At 40.0% G+C, this 25042-nt stretch overlaps 1 protein-coding gene across 2 annotated transcripts in view; it reads right to left on the reverse strand.

Annotated features, from left to right (window-relative positions):
* Positions 1–1289: 1289 nt before the first annotated feature.
* Positions 1290–25042, reverse strand: part of Dcc (deleted in colorectal carcinoma) — a 1097616-nt gene continuing 1073863 nt past the window's right edge. The window contains exons 28-29 of one of the 2 annotated variants that reach the window (XM_006525588.4): positions 10484–10626; positions 1290–6756 (exon numbers count right to left, since the gene is read on the reverse strand). In XM_006525588.4, the coding sequence (XP_006525651.1) occupies positions 6667–6756; positions 10484–10626 (233 nt within the window). In that variant the 3' untranslated portion in view covers positions 1290–6666. The remainder of the gene's footprint in view (positions 6757–10483; positions 10627–25042) is intronic. The other variant, NM_007831.3, reaches the window with a different exon arrangement.

The raw sequence follows: 25042 nt of genomic DNA on the forward strand, positions 1-25042 counted from the left end.
ATGTTTCGGCAGTTACTAGGAAACTTTCTAGTGCCAAGTTGATTACATATACTCTTATGTTTTTGTGACTTTAGAAACAAGTCATGATAGAGGTGAGCAGAACTGCTTTGTATAGTTACCCACAATAAACTTGGACTAGAACCAACCATCCAGCAGCCCTTCCTACACCTGTATATAAGCTTTTATGTTATTTGCTTATATATGCTGGCCCTGCAAAGGACCCCGTCATAAGATATGTAAGACATTATTTCAAATAAGACTTCCATTTGGGGTGGTTTAGAGTAAAGTTTAATTTGCCAAGGCCTCCCTGGGAACTGACATCCTACTTGGCAGAAAGAGACATAAATGTACATCAGTAACTGACATCCTGGTTGGAAAGCAAAGGCATGAATATAAGATAAGGAAAGTCCCTTGCCATAGTTGAATATCCCAACTAGTGGGAGCAGGATAAATATATAACAAAGACATACGTGTTCCTATGGAAACCCCCCCATCCCTAAATCCTAATGGGTAGAATAACTTGGCACAAGTGTTTGTAGACTTTAAGCTTTAAAACCTTATAGAATCTTAACTCAGTGTCATAGCTCAGTTGCTGAATCCAGCCTGAGGCTCTGGTCAATCAGTCTTGAGGTTTATGCTCAATAAACTATCCCTGTGTAACTGGCATCTGTGTTTGTGTGGTTTGTGAAACCTGGAGCCCAACATGAGTCTGTGACAAAGTAACTTGAGACGTCTTCTGTCTTTGTCTATAGAGCAGTGGTTCTCAACCTTTCCTAATGATACAACTCTTTAATACAGTTCCTCAGGCTGTGGTGACCTGTAACCGTGACATTATTTTGTTGCTACTTCATAACCATAATTTTGTTACTGTCATAAATCCTGATGTGAAATATCTAATATCCAGGATATGTGATACGCGATCCCTTCCGGGTCATGGGTCACAGGTTGAAAACTGCTGATCTAGAGGAAAGCACTTGAACTGTTTCGTTGTCATGGGTAAGGAGGGGATCTGAGTTTTCTATTTCTCCCATGCAGAAGTGTAGATCAAGTTCTGGCAGCCTGGGACAGGGCTGCAAGAAAGTGGCATAGCTATTAGCAGCCATGATTGGACACAAACTGGGAGTGTGCAGAAAAGTGTATCAGGATGTAATAAGATATGACAAAGTACTGAGAATGTACTGCCACAGGTGTTGATAAAAGATTGATCGTAAGTATCCTGAGCCTAGATAAAGGCTGGCTGGAGCTGGTGTCAGCTGGGTGCCGAAGAAAAATAGTCATTTACTAGGAATAACGCGAATAACGAATTTTGTATCAAAACTTTATTTATTAAACAAAAAAATGCACCATTGGAATAACATTTCTATAAAAAATGAATAGGAGACTGTTCTACAGTGATTACAAAACCCCCTTTTCCTTGTGTAGTGGTATACAAGTTCGTGTGTAGAAACAGTCATCGTGTTTTAAACTGTAAGCAAGCTTCCTTTCTCATAGAACAACATTTACACTTAAATATTGCAATCACTACTCTAATTTGGTTAACAATGCTAGAGTCTGACAATTCCAAGAGACTCTTTGTAGGCTCAAAACACCTTTCTATGAAAAAAAAAGTGTTTTGTAACAACAAAAAGTTTCTCTTTCCACTAAGGCTATTAAAGCTGTAGTATACCCATTTCTACCAAATAAACACATCACTATCACACTAATAGTTTGAGTTGCAAAGCCCTTGGAAAGAATGAATAGCACTGGTTTGGAAAATGCTATCCGAGTTACTTTAGGTTTGGTGTTATCATCTTTGAAACCCTCGATAGGGAGAAGGTGGAGATGGTGGAATTTTTAGTGAAGGCTTTGCTTGGCCTGGATGTTCATTCCCTCAGGCTCAGCATTGGACAGTCCGTTTCTAAAACGGTCCTTCTGAGATACAAAACACTTCAGCTTTAACAGCCATGCCTAGATCCCAACTGTATCTCCCTTTGTATCATAAATTATCCAAAAAGAAGCCACTTCTAAATAATAAATTAAATATTACTTATAAAAAGTACCCCTCATACCCACCCGCCCTTCCCCCAAACAAGCTGACAATTCGCAAAGTTCAGAATCGTCAGGTTTACCCTACAATAATAAAAAAACACACGTTTCCTCTTCGCCAACATTCCTTTCTTGCATCTGAAAATACACATCGAACACACAGTGAGATCCCTTGGCCCATGCCTCTTGTGTTTGCTATTCCTTGCACAGTTTTTGCTGTTGCTCTCCTACCAACCAAAAAATAAAAAAAAAAATAAAAGATCATAAGGTGGTAAAGCACAAAACTGAGAGCAAGAGAAAAACGCCCTTCAGAGTGCTGCTGTGTTGCTGGAAGTCTTCCCAGTGAAGAGTTATCCAATGGCAGAAGGGGTGGGCCAGATCAGAAGTCATGTCATTTGTTGATATGGGTGTGGCATTGTCTCCTATCTAACCTCACTGACAAGAAATATAGCATTTCTGTTACAAATCAAATATTTTTGGAAGCAGTTTTATTTGACCCACAAGGTAGACTGGGGCCTGGGGACATATATGTTCTGTTCATTGGGGGTATCACAAAAAACACCTATCTGTGATTTTTCTCAACTACCCGAATGACTTTAAAAAATGTTAAAGTACAAAGCTTGTCTGAGTAGTATTTAAATGATTTCTGAAAATCATTAGATGAATACGAATGATGAGAATGTTGCTTTCAATTTGAGTTTAGAAAAGGAAAGTGTGGTAGCTTGGCCCTTTCTTCTTCTTCTTCTTCTTCTTCTTCTTCTTCTTCTTCTTCTTCTTCTTCTTCTTCTTCTTCTTCTTCTTCTTCTTTTTGTTTTTATTTTGAATTTTTATTAGGTACTTATTTCACTTACATTTCAGTAAAGAGATCTACCCAGGTATATGAAGCCCTGATACTAAATTTTGGCCTTTGGGGACATCCTGTGGTTGCATAAAGAGAACTTGATAAGAAAGGTAGAATATACAGATTCTATACACTTGCTCTGCATCTTTTTGAAGTCCACATTACTATTATTTCTTTAGATTCACGCAAGACTTGGGAGTTTTCCATTTCCTATGTCTTGCTGACTGGAAATAAGCATTCCAACACTTCCAGAACCCAGGTTAAGGTTTTATGAAAAATGGCAGGATGCCTCTTAGGACGTAAGTAACTGTTCGTGGGACTCACTGTGCATCTATCATGTCTGAGACACTGTGTTCCATTTGTAGGTGACTTTAATATAAAGCTGTATTATTTAAATATTCTAGAAGATTATGGGTCTACTATATGTAGGCAGCTGTAAGCACTAGGAAATACTTAACTTTTGACTAGAGTAAAAAAGTTAGGAGAAGGCTCCAAAGGAGAGGGAACTTTCGACAATCATCTCTGAGAACAAACTCTGGACCCATGCTTGGGGAGTTGTTTCTTGGGAAAGCCAATGAATGACACCCTTTGGCTTAAAAACGTTAATCTGGAGTCTCTTTTTGTAACTGTCACCTTTTCTGAGCACATGCCTCATTCTTAGCAATCTTCATTTTGAAAAAACCCAAACTACTACTACTATGTCCAGTTCCTTAAAGAAATCCCTAAGTAAGTCGGATTCTTATAGCATTGGTTTGAATTTTTTATTTCTGGGTTGTTGAACTGAGTATGTATTTAATAAGAGCCAAATATAAAGCTGTATTACTTAAATATTCTAGAAGATTATGGGTCTATTATATGGAGGCAGCTATAAGCACTAAGAAATACTTAACTTTTGACTAAAGCATTATACAAATGTTTTGAATATATTGTGAGCCCTCTTTATTTTTGTCAGTTTAAACAAATGCAGAAATTTCTGGAGGAATGGAAATTACTTTCTTATCAAAATGAAATAGAAAAAATATAGCAAAGTTCTTAAAAGCAGGCTCTTGCTTTTCATTTGAGCATAGTGTATAAAATCCTGAGTCCTCCTGCCAAGTTTGATGTTTTTTCCCATTTCCAGAGAACTAACTGCTGGTGGCAGAGATGCTGGCTGCCTCTTCAGCTTTGCCCTGTGGGGCTCAAAGAGATTTATAAGTTTAAAGGGTCTTGTATGGAGTGAGCTAGACACACAAGCTAGACAAATTCAGGCTGCCTCACACCGTCATAGACCTTGGAATTCACTTGCCACCTGGAACCCTGGGGAATTTTACTGTGTACACGTGAGCCACTGGAAAGATGATGGGAACAAGAGCTCAGCAGAAGCCGTGTTGGACTAAATACATGTTACAATCACTGAGTTAATGAAACCAGTCTCATGGTTCCAATGTATATTCAAGGCATGACAATACGACTTATTAAGAGTCACCAATTGCTAAAATAAATTATTTGTTTACTGAATTTTTCAAGAGTTGTGGAGGAAATATAACTCTGACTAAAAATGGAAAGCATACATCCAACTTTTAAAGATTACACTCCCTGAAATCATTGAAAGTTTGAAAAACCTCGAGTTTTATAAAAATTCTGGTTGTCTTAACTTTACAACTAGATGTTACAGAACACCTTTCATTATAACTTATTCCATGGAATTTGAAATTTGAGGTTTGTAGCAAACCCCAACCTGAAATTTGAGGTGACTCTCATTGATATCAAATGCCTCTAAAAAGTGGCTCTCCTTTCTTTTTATTATTAGACAGGGGAATACACTCTGGGGAGTGGAGGAAGTTATGGTAGTTCAGTAAACATTTTTCCAGTTCGAAGTAGTGGATTATTTTTAAAATATTCATTGCTATGATAAGAAATGCTTTATTTCAGGTCAGTCAACTGCTGTCTACCTCAGTGCCCAAATATTGAACAAAAGCATTCTGTCCCATTGAATAACATCACATAGTTCCTCGAAAGTACTTCCAGAAAAAAAAAAAAATCTCAGTAAATTGAACAAGCACTCTTGTTGAAGGAAACGTTTTGCAAATGGACCAGACTTTCTAATGAACCATTTGAACAAGCCCTCTCTTTGACATCAGATTTCCTTCCCGACATAAAACTGTAAAAAAATAATCTGAATTATTATTTCTGTTACAGTGCCATTTTGCTCAAAATATTTCATTCAGGGATTCATATATAATTACCCACCTAATAAAAGGAGCTATTAGGTTGTAAAGATCCTATCCTTGCCATGCTCTCTTAAAATTATGACCTACTCAAGCTTGAAATCAAAGGCAGAGCTGAAAGGAATAATTCAGCTGAAACTCTCATCAAGTTTTCAAGTCACCTAACTGATAAATATGCAAACTAGTTCCCTCTTGGCGACTCAGCTGCATAAATAGGGATTAACTCCACATACCGCTGAAAGTTCATGGGCTAAAAGGGAATGCACAGAATGTTCTTATATTCAGCTGGTTTCAAGCCGTAGATACATGGCGATAGAAGTTTAAAATTCTAGTCCACAGTTTAGATGCTGCATGGAAAAATACCTACAGGAGTTATGATGTGCAGATGTGAAGTGGCACCCATCCCTCTCTCCTCCCTGACTGTCTTAGGCATGGGATGGAAGGTTGCCTTGCCAACAGAAACCTGTGGTCAACATCTGTCAATGTTGCCTGGCACAGCTCGCTCAATGAAGATGCTATTGGTGGAAGGGACATCAACTCATGAAAAGGTACCCTGGGATATGGTTTTTCATGCTCCTTTTCTTTCTTGAGCTCGCTCTCAGGAAGTCTACTATCTCCACAGAGGGATATTGGGGACACAGGATATATGACGCATGGAGTTGGCCATTTTAGCTAAGGCTACTTGCCCAGGAGAAGTAGGGGAATGGTTGGGGATGGAGGATGGTGGAGTTTTTCTGGCCAAACTCCTGAAGAAGAAGCCTTAGTGAAACCCAGACAGGCCATCACAGTGTGGAGTGGCATAGAAGCCACTGAAATCGAAAAATGTCCTATGACAAGCTCAAGTACACAATCACCACGTGTCTGAGAAGATTGCATATTGTATTCTCCTTCTAGAAAGGTGTTGTTGCTGGCAGGATGCCACCAGTTGAGGATTTTTAAGTTTCTACTTGCTAGACATAAACGTTAATCAAGGATGGATTTACAAATACTTGCTAAAATTGGTAAAAAGTTTATACCCACTCACTAACATCAGCCACTTTTGTGAGATGGAATGATTGAGCTATAAACAAGCATTCACTGCCTTTTGCTTATTCACTTATTTTCTTTTATGCTGTCAGGAAAATATCCAATCCTTTGGTGCTATGGAGTGAGAGAGTTACCATGGATGCTCTGTAGCTGAAAAAAATAGTGAGTTTGTATTGATTTGTTATGGCATGGTACAGGCTGAAATAATGCACTTGTGAGACTAGACCTACACAGAAAATGAAAGGTCTCACTGAAGGAAAATGTAGGCATTAGTTATGACACCATGGTCCCTGCAGTGACAAAGACCCAGAACTATGCTAGCAGCTTCAGCCTTGACTTTGCAGTGAAGATGCATCTTCGGGACCTCATGACCATCATCGTATACTCCTGATGTCCATATAGGATGGGATACTGTTTTCTTCTGAAGTGCTTCAGATGTTCCTTAACCGAATGGTCCAGATGGTTGACCTGTACACTGGTAAGAGTTTTTGGACACAGGTGTGCTGTTTATGGATAATTGGTATGCTGTAAAGTTCCCAGAAGATCTCAACGTTTTGGCAATGAGTGTCAAAAGGCAGACCCTGTGATGGCGTTGAGTTGCTTCATTAGCCCTTCCAAACTTGCCATTTGTTCGCTCAAGTCATCCTGTTCATATACCTGGAGAGAGAATGAGAACGGAGTCAGGATGAGGTCTTGGTAGGCTCCTACCATGATAGATCCACTTAGTGTCTGGCTGTAAGTTGGGTCACTTATTATTCTTGAGATTTACATAGGGACTGATAGGTAGAGCAGCTCTCAGAATATTTTAACTCAATGAACTTGTAATAGCAAAAGAGCTACCAATAAGCTACTGAATACTGCTTCCATGTACTCTATACCTTTAATAGGGAAAAAAGCTTCACTGTTAAAAATATACTATTTTAAGTCATATTCTTCCAATGGCTAGCTTTGTAGTAGTGAACAAGTTAGAAGATTTCTCTGTTGTATAATTCTACTTGTCTGTGAAATGATAATGGTGCCTATTTTATAGTTTATTCTGAGCATCCCCTGACATGCTCCCTGCATGTCACAATGTCTGACCTGTGATCCATATTAACACAGTAGTTCCTCTTCGTTTTGATTGGCTATCTATAAATAGGCATCTAAAAAGTATCTAAAGATCAGCATCACCAGTATTCTTTCTTTAATAGCATGACAGATTTTAAATTTTGCATGGCAACCTGACGATTTCTTGGCTGATCAGAAATATATAGATTATAACTTTAGCTTGTGAGTGGAAACAAAGTTTTATGTTCAAAGCCAGAGTGCTTGGCATAGGTGTGAAGGGACGCTTACAGTGTGATATAAATTCTGTATAAACTAAGAAGTTTACCTGTACAATTTTTACTGAATCAATCACCTTTCGCTCACTGTGAGTCAGTCCCTTGTGTGATGTTATTTGTGAGTTCCAGGATTTCTACTTATCTAATACATTCAGTTACTGGTCTTAGAACTTTTGACTTTATCAAGAAATAATTTGAACATTTTTATACTTCCTGCTTTTAGCTAGTCTTTTCTTTGTCAAATGGGAATATGTCCAATACTTCAGTGCTGCCTGCTGGTAAATAATCAACAAGTAATAATTGCCTCCTTCCCCCTTTCTTAAATATAGTTTGTGTTAATAAATATAGGCATGAGTATAATTCTGGATTATCCTCAACCATCCACTTTAATTAGTTATAAGATTGGGACAATGTTCCAAATCATGATTTATACTCTATAAAGCCAATAAGCACTACTTAATATCATGGTCAGAGAGCCCTGTAATCTTGCTAAGTCAATGTCCATCATACCAAGAGACCTGCAGAAATTTTTTTTCTACAGGATCCTCAGAAAACTTGTCATCCACCGAAGAATATTCAAGATACATGAGCACATGGCATCAACCCATGAGCTTCATTTAGAACATGTTAATGAACAGTTTGGTCATATACCATTCAGAATTGACCATGGATCGAAAAGTAACCCATTGGCTCAACACATTGTCTTGTACAAAAAGAGAGAAATTGGAAAATGACTACTTGATCAAAAATTTTTGTTTCATTCATGATTCCTTTTTTTTTTCTCCCCTTTTCTCCTTTTTCTTTGTAAGGCAGGGTCTCACTGGGTACTTCGGAATGGCTTTGAACTCTCTATGTCGGCCGGATTGGCCTCCAACTCAGCTGTATCAGCCTCTGCCTTTAGCGCTACCACATCGGTCCTTGGTCAACCATTTTTAGGTTTGATGTTTTGTTTGTCTGGGTTGTTTATCTGAATGCAGCTATTTAATTCTTGAAAACAGTTGGTCTAAATATATGTGTTTAGCATATGAGACACATACCTAATTCTCAATGCATAATGTGAAAACAGATGGAAAAATACCAAATTGATATTTGGTTTATGATTATCAAGTGTTAATATTTTGAAAAATTGGATTAAATAATAAGACAGCATTAAATTAAACTTTATTATTTATTTTTTTTGCTTTTAATGTGGCACCTAGAAAATTTAAAATTTATACAGGGGGTCAGTCACATTATTACTTTACAGGAAGCTGCTGATCTAAATGTGTCCTGTTTCAGCCTTACCTTTCATATACATGTCTCACTGCTTTTAATACTCTGCCCATTGCTTTCGCTATATTCAGGGAACCTTCAGTGTAAAGCAGGCCATTTGACATTAGAATGAGGACTTCTCATATAAGAAGCACTTTGTAAATTTAGTATCTTAACCTAAATTTAGACAGGGCCACAAATCCTGTGACTAGACTGACACTGAAATAAGTAGTTGTACTCTGACAAGGGAGGAGTAGGTACCTTGAAATTTTAATCTTGTAGAAGGTTTGCTAAACAGGTACTGTCCTTCTGCTGAATATTCAGAAAAAAAGATATACATGACTGATTTCCTTGGTTTTTATGTTATTATATTACTTCATGGTTCAAAATGAATGGTTATGTTTAAAATTTTAAGAAGTCATGAAAAATGTATTACTTGTTATTCAAATAAACTAATCTTTTTGTTTTGACAATCAGATTTCTGATGGAAATAATTTTAGCCAAGGAAACTGGTAGTTTTATAGGTTTATCAAGGACTGATTATAGTTGCTGCTTTTGTCCTTGGTTATTTATTAAAGTTTTATCATTGTAACATTTGGAAACTTGGTGTATGTCTCAGTGCATGAGGTAACAGAAATTAGTTGATAGCAGCAATTTTTTTTTTCACAATCCATGCTTGAAAAAAAAAACCCACAAAAGTAATGTTAGGAATATAACCTTTTTTCCCATCCTGATAGTCAAGGTATCTGATATGTTAATTCTATGAAAGTCTTTGAAATGTTTCCTCTTGAACAATCCTCAGCACAGCAACATTCCAAAGCTCTGCCTGTAGGCAGCCCCATTTCAGGATATCATAGTGAACTTCGGATAGCAATTCTTTTTCCTCCTCTCAAAATTTCTATTTTCCATTTTATCATTACCAGACAATCTCCCTTCCTTAACTAAGGAACCTTTCTTTTTAGTTTCAAAACGTATTTTTCGTTAGCTTAACATGCCAGTGTTATTTCCAAAGGATTGTTCGCATAAACTTAGTTTTGTCTAACCCCCACCCTCCCTTCTCCACTCCTCAGTTCTCTGGTCCCCATTACCTGCTCAGCGTCTGAACAACTGTCCCCCTTCATACGACAGTGTTATGTTATCCTCTTGATTTTCTATCTGAGGTTGGAAGATTGGAAGTTTCCATGTAATATTTCTGGGCAGACTTCCTTTCTATTAGAGCTTCTTCTACCCCTTTCTTTCTTTTGCCCAACTCCCTTTTAGCTTGAATAATTCCTAGTATCCCACATCTTTGCCATTTTTCTCTTCTCAAACAATGATTTTGTCTCTTCAGTTTGTATTTTCTTCTGGAATGTATGTGTGTGTGCACACTCGCATGTGCACATTATGATTATAGAAGCAATGACGACTTCAGAAAAATCCCTTAGAATATAGCTTTCAGTTAAATAGTTAAATAATGAACACATAGTTTTGTTTACAGGATTTCAAGATATTTCATAGTAATCACAGGTGTGTGTGTGTGTGTGTGTGTGTGTAGACTCTTATGTGCACACACACTTATGGATACACACATGTATATATAAACAAGCATATATGATTGTACGATCTGATAGATTAGTTAATGCTCTTGTAATATGGCTGCCCTTGAGTATATCTTTAATTTAACAAAACTCTGGGTATATATCCTTTTTCCTTTAAGTTTTCTGTCCATATTCAAACATAAACAAGGGGTAAGAACAATGTCCCGATATAACAATGCATGCTGACTGTCTTAGATCCCATTGAGCAGCATAACTGTGATCAAAGCTTCTTACACTGGCTGGATCCTCTGTGGGCTTGTGGCTCTCCTCAGACACTTCAGGGGCTGTTGGCACAGACACGGGAAGCAAAGGGGACCTTGCCTTTCCGGCCAGCCCAAGGGAGGCCGTTTTAACATGAGTCTTGGGAAGGGTGGGTCCTGGAATAGAAAACACAGGGTGATGAAAGTCACGCATAAAACCTTCAAGGAGCAATCTCTGTTGTGTAGACTAAATCCAGCAGGCTGCCCTTGACTTAGCATGTCATTCATTCTATGTGTCGTGATTGATTCGGACACGGAGAATGCAGCCATTTTATCTTCCCTGAATGGAAGACAGATTGTGAGAAGGCCTTGCTGGATGAAGCTCTATGAGTCATAACTAACTTCAAGTGGATTCCAAATCAGGCAGGGAGCTCCTGACTTCTCATCCACAACCTACAGAGGATCATGTGAGCTCATTGTCTGCTAAGCCTTTGGTTCAGGCTGCAAAGGCTGGTACAATAACTCACAAAAGGGCTTTAAATTGAGACAAAGACACATGAACTTGTAAGAAATACTTGTTTGCTCTATAAGGAAATGTTAGATGTTTCAGTAAAACAAAGTTTTGCATGGATAAATTGAGAGTATTTTATTATTATTAATTATCTTTTGAACAAAAATGAATCAATTTTGTCCTGATTAGAACAAACTGTCAAAAACATATTTTAATATTCACTGAAAATATGTAAAAACATGAAGTCTGTTGAATGACAATTTTTCTCTAATATGAAAAAGAATTAATTGTTTTTTTTTAACCTAAATTAATTGTTTTGGAATGTACTTTAAAAACTCTGCTTATTATATAGCAATATTTCTGTTTCATTGTGGTTAATATCCAATAGATATTTATAAGGATTTATTGAGTTGGCCAGCCCATCTCAAAGGACTAAAGAGTCATGTCTGCTGAGAACTGAAACCAAGAGCTCTCACACAAAAGTTACAGAGTGTCAGGGAAGCTACACCTGTGAAGTTTCACCAACATGTCTGCCAATCAACATAATCCCTGAACAAGGACGACAGCCATGCTAATATGGAAGAGACCAAGCTCATGAGGCCTCAGCCTCAGACACAGAACTAAAGAGAACTAAGGAATGCGGAGAGTGGGAAAAATGTCTTTTCTTACTCCTTTTGTGGAGAAGAGCACACCAATTGCTTCTCCAATAGTAAATAGCCCTGAAGTTATATACATATAAGCTACATTCTACAGACTGAGCAGGTTATATTTATATATTTAGGACACATGACCTCATGCATGTGAAGACACATATGCTCACACACACACACACACACACACACACACACACACACACACACACATTCATCAAAGGAGGTTCATGGGTTGGAGGGGGGAAAGGAGAAAGGAAAAAGTGGTGTACTTACACTCTCAAAAACTAAGAAGAAAACATATCAAAATTTAAACAGAAGAAATTAAAAACTTGTCTCTATTATAGTCTATCACAAGTAATGACACTGGTTCCACATTTACTGTTCTTAGTGAGGTACTATATTCTTTCAATCAGACTCCTATTTCAATATACATACCTGGGTCAATATATAACTGTATCAAAGCATATGTAGTCAGAAAAAAAGGATCATTTGTTTATATGAAACAATGTAAAGAGTCGAAAAAGTCAACAATCCTCTAATTTTTAATATGAGTCTATTTTCCTTTGTCATAACTTAAAATACAATTTGTTCTCAATATCTTTTTTGTTATCAATCACCAGAGATCAAAGTGTGTAAATAGACACAGAAACCCTGCACATTCAGCTATCCCTACTTATGCAATCTCTTGATTTTTCTGACCCTTTCTCAGCTTGTTTATCTGGAAAATGATAATGGTAATAGTGGTTTGTAAGGGTTAAATGAGATTGCATATTGAAAGTGCTTGAAGCCTAGGGAGAATGCTTAGTCCATAACATTTCAATCATGAATTTTAGAGTCTGAGCCTGGGAACACATGTAAAATGTATGGGTGATTGGTATGCACTTGCAATTCCAGCGCTGGTGAGGAAGGGTCAGTCTTCAGCCCACTGTCCAGTTAGCCTAGTTTACTCAGTTAAGCAAGCTTCAGGTCAGTGAGAAATCCTCTTTTAAAACAGAACAGGGAGACTATGTCTGATGTGGAAATGATATCTGACATTCTCCTCTGACCTCCACTTGCACACACACACACACACACACACACACACACACACATTCACACACATACACACACACACATGCATGTGTACACACATACCCTATAAAGGAGTTATTGATATTTCTTTATTAAAATAATCCTAAATATTATTTTCTGAGTTTACATATGAGGTTATAAAGACTGGGGCAAAATAAAGTAACCTCAAACTTCCACATTTGGGCAAACAATTCTCCCAAATTATATCTGATTGCCCTGAATAAATGACAGTCTCTTAACTCATAAATGGTTTTATCTTATCCAGACAAGCATTTTCAGGAAACTGTGCAAGTGTACATTAATTAACGGAATTCAAAACATATATTTAGCGTGAATGTTTTCCATATAGATGAATGCCTTAAGTGAAATGTAACATCAATGAACTATAGCATTGACTTCACCTATTACTATGACAATGTTCCTTAAATATAAGCATAAAGTTGTCATAAACTTCATAACATATTTCTTCTGCTTTAGCCTATCATACAAACATACGTAATCTTAAATGAGGACATCCTAAACTAATATACAACTTGGGGGCTGATAAGATGGCTCAGCAAGGACAATTGACTTCTGTGCAAGCCTGATTACTTGAAGTCCATCCCCAGAATTTATGGTATGGGTGAGTATGTGTGCACATGTGCGTGTGTGTACGTGTGTGTGTGTGTGTGTGTGTGTGTGTGTGTATGTGGAGAGCCAAGCCGCGAGCAATCGCGTGCGTGCCGTGAGCAATCACCATTATAAGATACTGCTGGCTTCCACTGCGCCTAACTAGTAAACAAGCCTTATGTGCAAGTGCAAGAGTGAACTCACGCCTAGTCACTGCCCATCTCACAGCGTAGTAATGGGGTGATGGGTGAGCAACGAATCAGGAGCTGTCACACCACATCAGGTGCTGAAATGTCACACTGCGGGTGATATAAGCAGCGCCATTTTCCCGGTTCGGGGTCTTCCCTCCTGATAAGTAAGCAATAAAAGCTTTGTCGCAGAAGATTCCGGTTGTCCTGAGTGTATTCTTGCCAGCGGGGACAAAAGCTCGGGCAATATGTGTGTGTGTGTGTGTGTGTGTGTGTGTGTGTGTGTATGTGTGTGTGTGTGTGTGTGTGTGTGTGTGTGTGTGTGTGTTTGTGTATGACTGTTAGGGAACCAACTTCAGATATTTGTCGCTGGCCTTCACAATCATGTTCTTATGGCAGGTGTGCCTGAACTTGTGTATACATACTACACACTCACACAACAAAAACAACAACAACAGCAGCAGCAGCAGCAGCAGCAGCAGCAGCAGCAGCAGCGAACTTGTAAAAGTTGCAACTTGACCTAGTCATTAATAAGAAGAGGTATATTGCTGGGATAAAACAAATCTACTATGCAAAATTTTAAATAGTTGACACAGTCATTTTGGGTTTATCATCTATGAATATGTTTTACTACTATTATTCTCTAATCAAATGATAGTCAAATCTTCATTTATACAGAGATTGCAGTGTTAGCACTTCTATCTTTAGCCTGTGACTTCACATATGTTATGCCTGGCATAATCTTACTTAAAAAATGAAGCCATTAAAAAACCTGTTAGACCTGAATTGTCAACTAGATCTTCATGTGATACTTACATCTAATTTGTATCAATATTTTACATTATTTGTCTGGAGTCATTCGTTATGGTTTGACTAATTGCCTATCAAACACCGGGCACTGGGTTCAATTTACAGCACTGATATAAGTATAATGACAGACAGACCCAGATAGATAAAATATGGATACTAATAAAAATATCAAATGGAGATACATATTAGACAGAAGAATTTTTATAGTTAAAAGTTCACAAAATAACCATGGTATGGTAGTATGCATTAATATTGTCCAAGCAAGTTGGAGACTGAAGTCAGAGATTCATATGTTTAAAGCCAACCTGGCTATATAGCATGGTTCTGTCTCAAGCAACATGTCCCCTGTATTAGTCAGGGTTCTCTAGAGTCACAGAACTTACGGATAGTCTCTAGTTAGTAAAGGAATTTATTGATAACTTACAGTCGGCAGCCCAATTCCTTACAATTGTTCAGTCGCAGCTGTGAATGGAAATCCAAGGATCTAGCAGTTACTCAGTCTCACACGGCAAGCAGGCGAAGGAGCAAGAGCAAGAGCTAGACTCCCTTCTTCCAATGTCCTTATATTGTCTCCAGCAAAAGGTGTAGCCCAGATTAAAGGTGTGTTCCACCACACCTTTAATCCCAGATGAAAGGCATAGCCCAGATTAAAGGTGTGTTCCTTAACTCGGAGATTCAATCTTCTGGAATCCATAGCCACTATGGCTCAAGATCTTCAAACCAAGATCCAGATAAGGATCTCCAAGCCTCCAGATAAGGGTCACTGGTGAGCCTTCCAATTCCGGATTGTAGTTCATTCCAAATATTGTCAAGTTGACAACCAGGAATAGCCACTACAATCCACCCCTTGTCAACTTGACACAAATAATATCTCATGTTCACATGAAACAATAACAAGGTTGTAAATACGCCTAACATGATATAACTATCCCTCGTACAATCACAAACACATTAGTAAATTTACAATGGGCATTCATATTACTTTATAATCCTCGTTTCTGCAACTGGTTACGTGGCCTTAATTGGTATTTATAACTACCTTCCTCTACTACCCATTCTGTATTTCCTTCACCTTCAGCCAGCACCTCAGCAGGTCTTGGCTCTTTTCCTGGAGGATTGACCCATACCTTCATTCCTGATGGGTCTGCGTCCTTTGTCATCCTGCTTGGATTAGGCTGTTGTAGTTTCCCATTGACTTTAATCACAGGACATGGTAGTACTAAGAGACGCCCTAAGGGATCTCCTGCACTCCAGACATAATCTTGCTTACCACCATTGTGAAGAGGTAATCCAATTTCCCCATGGTAATCTGGATCTATCACCCCTCCTAACACTGTTATTCCTTTTTTAGCCTGTTGGTTTAAGGGCATTAGAAGCCCAAAATGACCAGGGGGAAGTCTGAGCTTCCAGTTCAATGAAATGTTTGTTGTAGCTCCTGGTAGGAGCACTCCCCTCTCTGGAGCCAAAACTTCTAAGCCAGCAGAACCTAGAGTTATGGGGACAGGAAGCAAAAATTTTCCTAGAGGGTCACTAGGAGTGATAGTAAGTGGAACTATTCCGTTTTCCACCCCTTGATTCCTGGACCCATGAATCCTGGCTATGGGTGAAACTGTACCATATATCGAGCGCTGATTCAAAGCATATACTGCCTTCTGAAGAACTCTGCCCCAGCCTTCCAAGCTGTTACCACCTAATTGGCGCTGTAACTGCGTCTTCAAAAGGCCATTCCATCTTTCTATCAGCCCAGCTGCTTCAGGATGATGGGGAATGTGGTAAGACCAGTGAATTCCATGATCGTGAGCCCACTGTCGTACTTCTCTGGCTGTGAAATGAGTTCCTTGGTCAGAAGCAATACTGTGTGGAATACCATGACGATAGATGAGGCATTCTGTCAGTCCGTGAATGGTGGTTTTAGCAGAGGCATTACGTGCAGGAAAGGCAAATCCATAACCAGAATAAGTATCTACTCCAGTAAGAACAAAACGCTGTCCTTTCCACGAAGGAAGTGGTCCAATGTAGTCAACCTGCCACCAGGTTGCTGGCTGGTCACCTCGAGGAATGGTGCCATATCTGGGGCTCAGTGTTGGTTTCTGCTGTTGGCAGATCTGGCAATCAGCAGCAGCTGTAGCCAGGTCAGCCTTGGTGAGTGGAAGCCCATGTTGCTGAGCCCAAGCATAACCTCCATCTCGACCACCATGGCCACTTTGTTCGTGTGCCCATTGAGCAATGACAGGGATGGCTGGGGAGAGAGGCTGATTGTCCACAGAACGGGTCATCTTATCCACTTGATTATTGAACTCCTCCTCAGCTGAAGTCACCTTTTGGTGAGCATTTACATGGGACACAAATATCTTCACATCCTTTGCCCATTTGGAGAGATCTATCCACATACTTCTTCCCCAGATGTCTTTCTCACCAATTTTCCAATTGTGATCTTTCCAAGTCCCTGACCATCCAGCCAATCCATTGGCTACAGCCCATGAGTCAGTGAATAATCGTACATCTGGCCACTTCTTCTTACAAACAAACTGTAATACCATGTGTACTGCCCGAAGTTCTGCCCACTGTGAAGATTTCCCTTCACCTGTGTCTTTCAAGGTTGTCCCAGAAAGGGGTTGTAATGCTGCAGCTGTCCACTTCTGGGTGGTGCCTGCATAACGTGCAGAGCCATCAGTAAACCAGGCTCTAGTCTTCTCCTCTTCGGTCAGTTGATCATAGGGAACACCCCATGAGGCTATAGGTGCATGCTTGGCAGCAGATGGCATTGTAACAGGAGTAGAAACCATAGGCATTTGAGCAACTTCTTCATGTAACTTGCTTGTGCCTTCAGGACCTGCTCTGGCCCGATCACGTATATACCACTTCCATTTGATAATAGACTGCTGCTGTGCACGTCCCACTTTATGACTTGCAGGGTCTGATAGTACCCAGCTCATGATGGGTAGTTCAGGTCGCATAGTGACTTGGTGTCCTATTGTCAGACGTTCAGTTTCCACTAAGGCCCAATAGCAGGCCAAGAGCTGTTTTTCAAAGGGAGAATAGTTGTCTGCAGATGATGGTAGAGCTTTGCTCCAAAATCCCAAAGGCCTTTTCTGTGATTCACCTACAGGGGCCTGCCAGAGGCTCCAAACAGCATCTCTATCAGCCACAGACACCTCAAGTACCATCGGGTCTGCTGGGTCATATGGTCCAAGTGGTAGAGCAGCCTGCACAGCAGCCTGGACCTGTTGAAGGGCCTTCTCCTGTTCCAGGCCCCACACAAAGCTAGCAGCTTTCCGAGTCACTTGGTAAATAGGCCTAAGTAACACACCCAAGTGAGGGATGTGTTGTCTCCAGAATCCAAATAGACCCACTAAACGTTGTGCTTCTTTCTTGGTTGTAGGAGGGGCCAGGTGCAATAACTTATCTTTTACCTTAGAAGGAATATCTCTGCATGCCCCACACCACTGGACTCCTAAGAATTTCACTGAGGTAGATGGTCCTTGAATTTTGGTTGGATTTATTTCCCATCCTCTGGTACGCATATGTGTTACCAATGAGTCCAAAGTGGTTGCTACTTCCTGCTCACTTGGTCCAATCAGCATAATGTCATCAATATAGTGCACCAATGTGATATTTTGTGGAAGATCCAAACGATCAAGATCCCTTCTAACTAAATTATGACACAGGGCAGGAGAGTTAATATATCCTTGAGGCAAAACTGTGAAGGTATACTGTTGGCCTTGCCAACTGAAAGCAAATTGCTTCTGGTGGTCCTTATGGACAGGTACTGAGAAGAAGGCATTTGCCAGATCAATAGCCACATACCAGGTGCCAGGAGATGTGTTAATTTGCTCAAGTAAGGAAACTACATCTGGTACAGCAGCTGCAATTGGAGTTACTACCTGATTTAGTTTTCGGTAATCAACTGTCATTCTCCATGATCCATCTGTTTTCTGCACTGGCCAGATAGGAGAGTTAAATGGAGATGTGGTGGGAACCACCACCCCTGCATCTTTCAAGTCCTTGATAGTGGCAGTAATTTCTGCAATTCCTCCAGGAATACGATACTGTTTTTGATTCACTATTTTCTTTGGCAGAGGCAACTCTAAAGGCTTCCATTTGGCCTTTCCAACCATAATAGCCCTCACTCTACAGTTCAGGGAACCAATATGAGAATTCTGCCAATTTCTGAGTATATCTATCCCAATTATACATTCTGGAACTGGGGAAATCACCACAGGATGTGTCCGGGGACCTACTGGACCTACTGTGAGTCGGACATCAGTCAAAACTCCATTAATCACCTGCCCTCCATAAGCCCCTACTTTAACTGGAGGGCCACAATGTTTCTTGGGATCCCCTGGGATCAGTGTCAACTCAGAACCAGTATCCAGCAGACCCCGAAAAGTCTGATTATTTCCTTTTCCCCAGTGTACAGTTACCCTTGTAAAAGGCCGTAGGTCCCTCTGGGGAAGAACTGGAGAAAGGGTAACAGCAAAACCTTTGAGTGTCTTATCAAGATCCTTCCTCAGAGGAACCTGGCCACCCCTTCATTCAAGGGGTTCCGGATCTGCAAACTGTCTCAAGTCTGGAAATTGATTCACTGGCCGAGATTGCTGTTTACCACGATCTAATGTAGCCTTTCTTTCATTTGTTTGAGAATTTTTCTGCTTATACAGATCAAACAAATATGCAGTAGGCTTCCTATGTATTTCATTCCTGGAAACACCATGATTGATTAGCCAGTACCAAAGGTCCAAGCGAGTCATGCCATTATAAATTTCACCTCTCCTGTGCTGACCATTACTGGGTATGTTATTATAAACATTCTTTTGTCTATGCTGTCCATTATAATAACTAGGATCACCTTGTCTCCGGCGATTCAATGCTGCCACCTGGCCCTTGTTACCTCGGGATCCAACTAAACCCAGTGAATTTAATTCATCTAATTGAGCAGAAGCATCTCCAATGCTAAGATCTGGCACAAGGAAAAGGGAAAGAACAAAACCCTTCAAATGTGCTGGTGCCCCTCTCACCAATTTGCGTCTTATAGAGCTGGTGAAAGGCATATCTTCTGGACCTTCCCATTGTGGACAATTATGCTTTACACAATATATCCACTCTAGCATTGCAATTTCCCTAAGTCTTAAAATCCCTTCATCAACACTAAGCCACGGAATATCAGGCATCTCCAAGTCATTTCCAGTAGGCCATCTTTTGATAAACACCTCAGCCAACCATTCAAACAAACTTTTGACACCTTTTTTAACTATGCGAGCTTCCGTATTAAACCTAGAATCTCTACTCAGAGGACCCATGTCAATAAACTCAGCCTGCTCTAGTTTTATGTTCCTTCCACCCTTATCCCACACCCTTAAAATCCATTCCCACACATATTCACCAGGTTTCTGCTTGAATGAATTAGCAAACTCATTAAGCTCCTTAGTAGTGTAGCGAATTTCCTCATGGACTATACTTTCTACCTCCCCTCTAGGAGCCTGTTTTGCTTTGAGTCTGGTTACAGGTCTAGAAGAAACTATTGGTGGGCCGTGAGCAGACTCTGCAAAATTAATTTCCTCATGTGGGGAAGGCATTATTTCAAGAGGTGGGGCTGAGGGTACTACTTCCTCAGGTGGGGCAAACCCTTGAGAATCTGAGGATTCAAAATTCTCAGCTTCAACATGGTCTTCCCACACATCCCCGTCCCATGTTGTAGGATCCCATTCTTTGCCAATTAGAGCCCTTACTTTAACTGTCGACACACTCTGAGGCTGAGACTTGAATTTTCTCTGTAGTTCAGCCAACCTTACAATGAGAGTTTCTGTTTGATTTTCTGCAACTTGAGCTCTATTGCTACAAGAGAGAAGATTCTCCTCAAGGACACACTTAGCAACTTTTAGATCGTTTACTTGTGTCTGGAGCCTTTCGATTTTATCACACAACTCCTTCCTTTCATTCATCATTTTTTCCACAGATACTAAGAGCAGCCAGCCAGTAAAATCATTTTTCGATTTTTTCCCCATCTTGTAGAAAGCTTTGTGCACTGAATCACCTAATTCATTAAGAAAATCAAGGGCATTAGCTTCTTTAAGTTCGGAATATAGTTTCAACCATGGGTCTTCAAAATTCTCTGAGCTCCCAGGAGGGAGAGAATCTGGAGAGTTTTCAATAGTTGAAAGTGCTGGTGGATCAACAAGCCAATTCCAGAATTTTAAAAGATTCATCCTTGTACTTCTGTTACTCTAGAACCACTCCTGGTACCAACTTCTGTATTAGTCAGGGTTCTCTAGAGTCACAGAACTTACGGATAGTCTCTAGTTAGTAAAGGAATTTATTGATAACTTACAGTCGGCAGCCCAATTCCTTACAATTGTTCAGTCGCAGCTGTGAATGGAAATCCAAGGATCTAGCAGTTACTCAGTCTCACACGGCAAGCAGGCGAAGGAGCAAGAGCAAGAGCTAGACTCCCTTCTTCCAATGTCCTTATATTGTCTCCAGCAAAAGGTGTAGCCCAGATTAAAGGTGTGTTCCACCACACCTTTAATCCCAGATGAAAGGCATAGCCCAGATTAAAGGTGTGTTCCTTAACTCGGAGATTCAATCTTCTGGAATCCATAGCCACTATGGCTCAAGATCTTCAAACCAAGATCCAGATAAGGATCTCCAAGCCTCCAGATAAGGGTCACTGGTGAGCCTTCCAATTCCGGATTGTAGTTCATTCCAAATATTGTCAAGTTGACAACCAGGAATAGCCACTACATCCCCTAACCCCCTCTCTCAAGATTCAGACACAGAAGACGTTAGGACTCTGCCATCCAAACATCAAACAGACAAAGAAAAAACAGAACAAACAAGAAGCCTAGTCAAACTAATAGTTCAAACGCAAACTGCTATTGAACTTGAGAAGGGATGCAGCTGCTGCATTCCTGCTCTGAGCTACCTTCTCTGAACTGTTTATTTATCTTCTTAGAAAGGTTTCCAGGTTCTGGGTATATCTGAGTTTAGCTTTTATTCCCACAAAAGCAGTACCCTCACCATAAGGGCACCTTTTCTGTCTTGATACCTTAGTATGTTTCATACATCCTGATGATTCTTCTTTCTATGTACTTAGTTATACCTATTTCTCTGTTTGTAATCTAGACTTTCTAGATAAGAACAAGAGATTTGCTCCTATTTTTTAAGGTTTTCCACATGTTTTAAAGAAACTTTAGGTCTGTGACCTTTACCAGATACATGCAATATGGCCAGTACACACTGAAAATATGTTCTCGTTAATGTAGGTATTTACAAAGAAAATGCAAATCGGTCCACCAGAGAAACAAAGGGGCTTAGCTTTACACAGAGGAAACTGTAGCAGGGCCAATTCTTATTTTGCAAGAAGAAACATACATAATGAATATTCTTTTCGAATTTACCAGCTCATCATCATTCCCATCATCCTTAATATTTACCTTAGTGCATTTTTTGGAAGCTTTGTATGTGTAGAAAATGTGATGCTTAAGCACGGCCTACCATTGTTGCTATAGAAATATTCTTACCTAACACATGGCCAGATGCTTGATGTATTAGACACCATTTGCCATATTAATATATTATACTACAAAACAGGTGTGCCTAGAGACTACCTTCATTCATACTCGTTAAAAAAGTAAGATCACTATGATAAGTGATTTTCTCTAGTGATGAGGTGACAATTATTCATTCTTTCAAGATGTACTAAATCTTAAGTAATAACAATACAAAATGCACTGTTGTACAAGGGACCTAAGAAAACTTGGACCCATACCACAGGGAGTGTGTAAATCTCAGCAGACTTCCTTTTCTGTAAAACTACCACAGCTTCATAAATGTTCGGAACTCTGGAACATCTTAGGGCCTGGATTCCATTCAGTGACCTTCCTTTTCGTTTTGCTAAAAGGAACCCGAGCTCCTTAGAAACCAATTCACTGGGGTAAAACTAATCTTCACAAAATTCACACAAGCAACGAATTTGAGCAGTTTCCCAGCTGATTGACAGACTTTGACCGGTGTAATTAGTGGCTTTGCATTCTTTTTCTTTCCATACGATAAGGAAGAGTTAAAGATGTGCACATAAGGAAAATTTCCCAGGAGTGATTTACTAACAGGCAATTAGACAATATTAACATCAAAACTACTCTTAAGTAAAAGGTAAACAATTGATATAGTCTGAAGAGAAACCAGAGATTACAGCACTCGAGAGAGCAAGAGCCAACTCCCCACTTTGCCTGGTGGAGCTGGCCCTGGTACAGGGGACTCAAGTGAGCTTGTCCTCAAGTGCGGGAGCACAGGAGGCCATCCACCTTGCCAGAGAAACACAGTGGAACGGATCCTGATGGCGATGGCATGCATGAGCCAGTCTCAAGGATATGAGAGCAGGAGAGCTGGCCCTGCCTCCTGCCAATGGTGGCATCTGGTGGCCTAGTCTAGCAGTGCTAGAGAGCTCTGCCCTGCTGGCTAGGGTACTGGAGAACAGGCAGGAAAAATAGATTGGTTATCACCCAGGTCAAGATCCATGGCTTTGAGTTGGCCGACCCCCAAGTCTACATCATCTGTGAACTATGAAAGGGTCCATCCTGCTGTGATCTCCACATCACAGGGCAACAACAGGAAAACCAGAAGTCCAAGTGGAGGATCTAATGATGGTGTGACAGGAAGCCAGAGACTTCAGACCAGACCAATGACTCATTGTAATGATAACTTGTGCATAAGGATGTACTGATGGGACACACTTTGAAACACTACAGATTCCAGGATGAGATGTTTTCTATACTTTGTATTCTTTTCTTTTGTTTATTTGTGTGTGTGTGTGTGTGTGTGTGTGTGTGTGTGTGTGTGTGTGTAATTTTACATCCTATTGGGAAAGAGACTGTCAGTGCCAAGGGCTGCTATGAGGCAGTGGGGGGAATGAGTGGGATTGGGGTGTATGTTGTGAGACTCACAAAGAATCATTAAAACGTAAAAACAAAACAAAACAAAAGAAACAAAACCCCTACTCTTTAGTTACAGGAGATATCATCCATCAGAGATGGCTACGAAAGCTTCTGTTCTGGGAAGCTGACCCCTCTCTTCTGAGTGTGTGTTAATTCTGTGCCTGTGCTCTCTAACTATGTCATCAGCTTTAGAATTTTCTGCTTTGAACGTCAGATATTTTAAGTTGGACCCCAGAAGTCTTGAGTCCCTGAAAGCTCAGCAAGCTGGGCTTTACCTTTTGTGAAAGTATCTGAAGCTCACTGAGCAATTGCTTTCTGATTCGATTGTCTAGTTTGTATCCCTAGTCATCTACGGGGCTACATGTCAGAACTGATTCTTTACTGTGTATCTTACAGGTTACCCGTCGCCTTCCCCAAGGGCAACATTCTGACTCCATCTTCTACTGCATTGGAACCGAACATACATCTTTATATAAAATAACTAGTCTTGTGGCATGTACCATTTTGAAGTGAAACAGGAGTGCAATCTGGCATTTACGTTAGTGAGTGGAGCCTAGGGACTTTGCCTAAACTAAAGACATTTCACAGAAAGCCGTTCTGCTGCCTCTCAACTGCTGATGTACTGCCTCTGTTTAACCTGAGCTCATTCCTCCATGTTAAGGTTTCCTGCATTTCCTTTGCAGACAAGGCTTTGGTATCTACTTTGTAAACACTGCATGGCTGTCAGATTATTTGTGTGGAGTGGTCATCAGTGGACCTTCAGAGTACTCTTGAAAGGCTAAGTTTGTAGACCTACTGTTTGTTTTAGAATGGCTGCCCAGGGTCTTGCTTTGTTAGCCTGCTCGCCCTCTTTAAAACATCTGTCATTACATAAATGATATAATGCGAACTTCTGAGTCTTTTTTGCAGATCTAGAAATGCATCTGAAGGATATAAGGTTAATGGGGGGAGGGGAATAATCCACACATGTAGCAAGGGCCTGCCATTACTATAATACTGTTGAGTATTATAATTCAGAAAACGTGTCTGATTCCTGAAAATGTTATTATCAAAATCCTGTAATAACCTGTAAATGGAAAAGTCTTATAGATATTTTAAGGGCTCTTAGGACATTGGAGAAATTTCTTATCCCATCTTGCTCAAGAAATCCCTCCTCTTAACCTAATAAAGAAAATTTTTCTATGGGATTGGGACATAAAGCCTCAAGTAGGTTTTGAGCATGTTAAGATCCTGATAGGACATGCTAAACAGCAATGTGCCCCACTACTACAATGTCCCTTCCTATATCATGTCACCAGGGGTCCAGCAGGCTATGGCTAGGGATTATGGAAAGAACAACCAATTCCAATTGGATTTTGGTCTCAGTCAAGGAAAAGATCAGAAGGGCCATGCACAGCACCTGAAGAGCAACTCTGAGTAGCATGTAAAGCATTGCAACAAGTGGAATCCTTAACTCATTCTACCTCTGTGACTATAAAAACAGCTTAATTGACAAGTGTCTACTTTGAAGGCCTTCTGGCCAAAACGCTTTCTAGTGTAGCATACCATGGAAGCCTACAAGCACGGCATGCATACTACCAGCAATGATGTGTGATGTCATCAAGCCTCATCTCCAATGCCAGGCAGGCTGTCTTAGGATCACGGTGCTTTCAATCCAATGAGTGTCCCCCAGTAATTTAAAAAACAGGCATGCCAGAAAAATAGCAGAAGGGTTATCATGCCTGATACACGGATGGTTCGTACTAGTAGGCATACCAAACAAAATTGTAAGCTAGAGTAATACAAATGAACACAGATGACATGTGGCTGGAAATAGTT

The sequence above is a fragment of the Mus musculus genome, chromosome 18 (assembly GCF_000001635.26).
Source record: "Mus musculus strain C57BL/6J chromosome 18, GRCm38.p6 C57BL/6J".
Classification (NCBI taxonomy): Eukaryota; Metazoa; Chordata; class Mammalia; order Rodentia; family Muridae; genus Mus; species Mus musculus.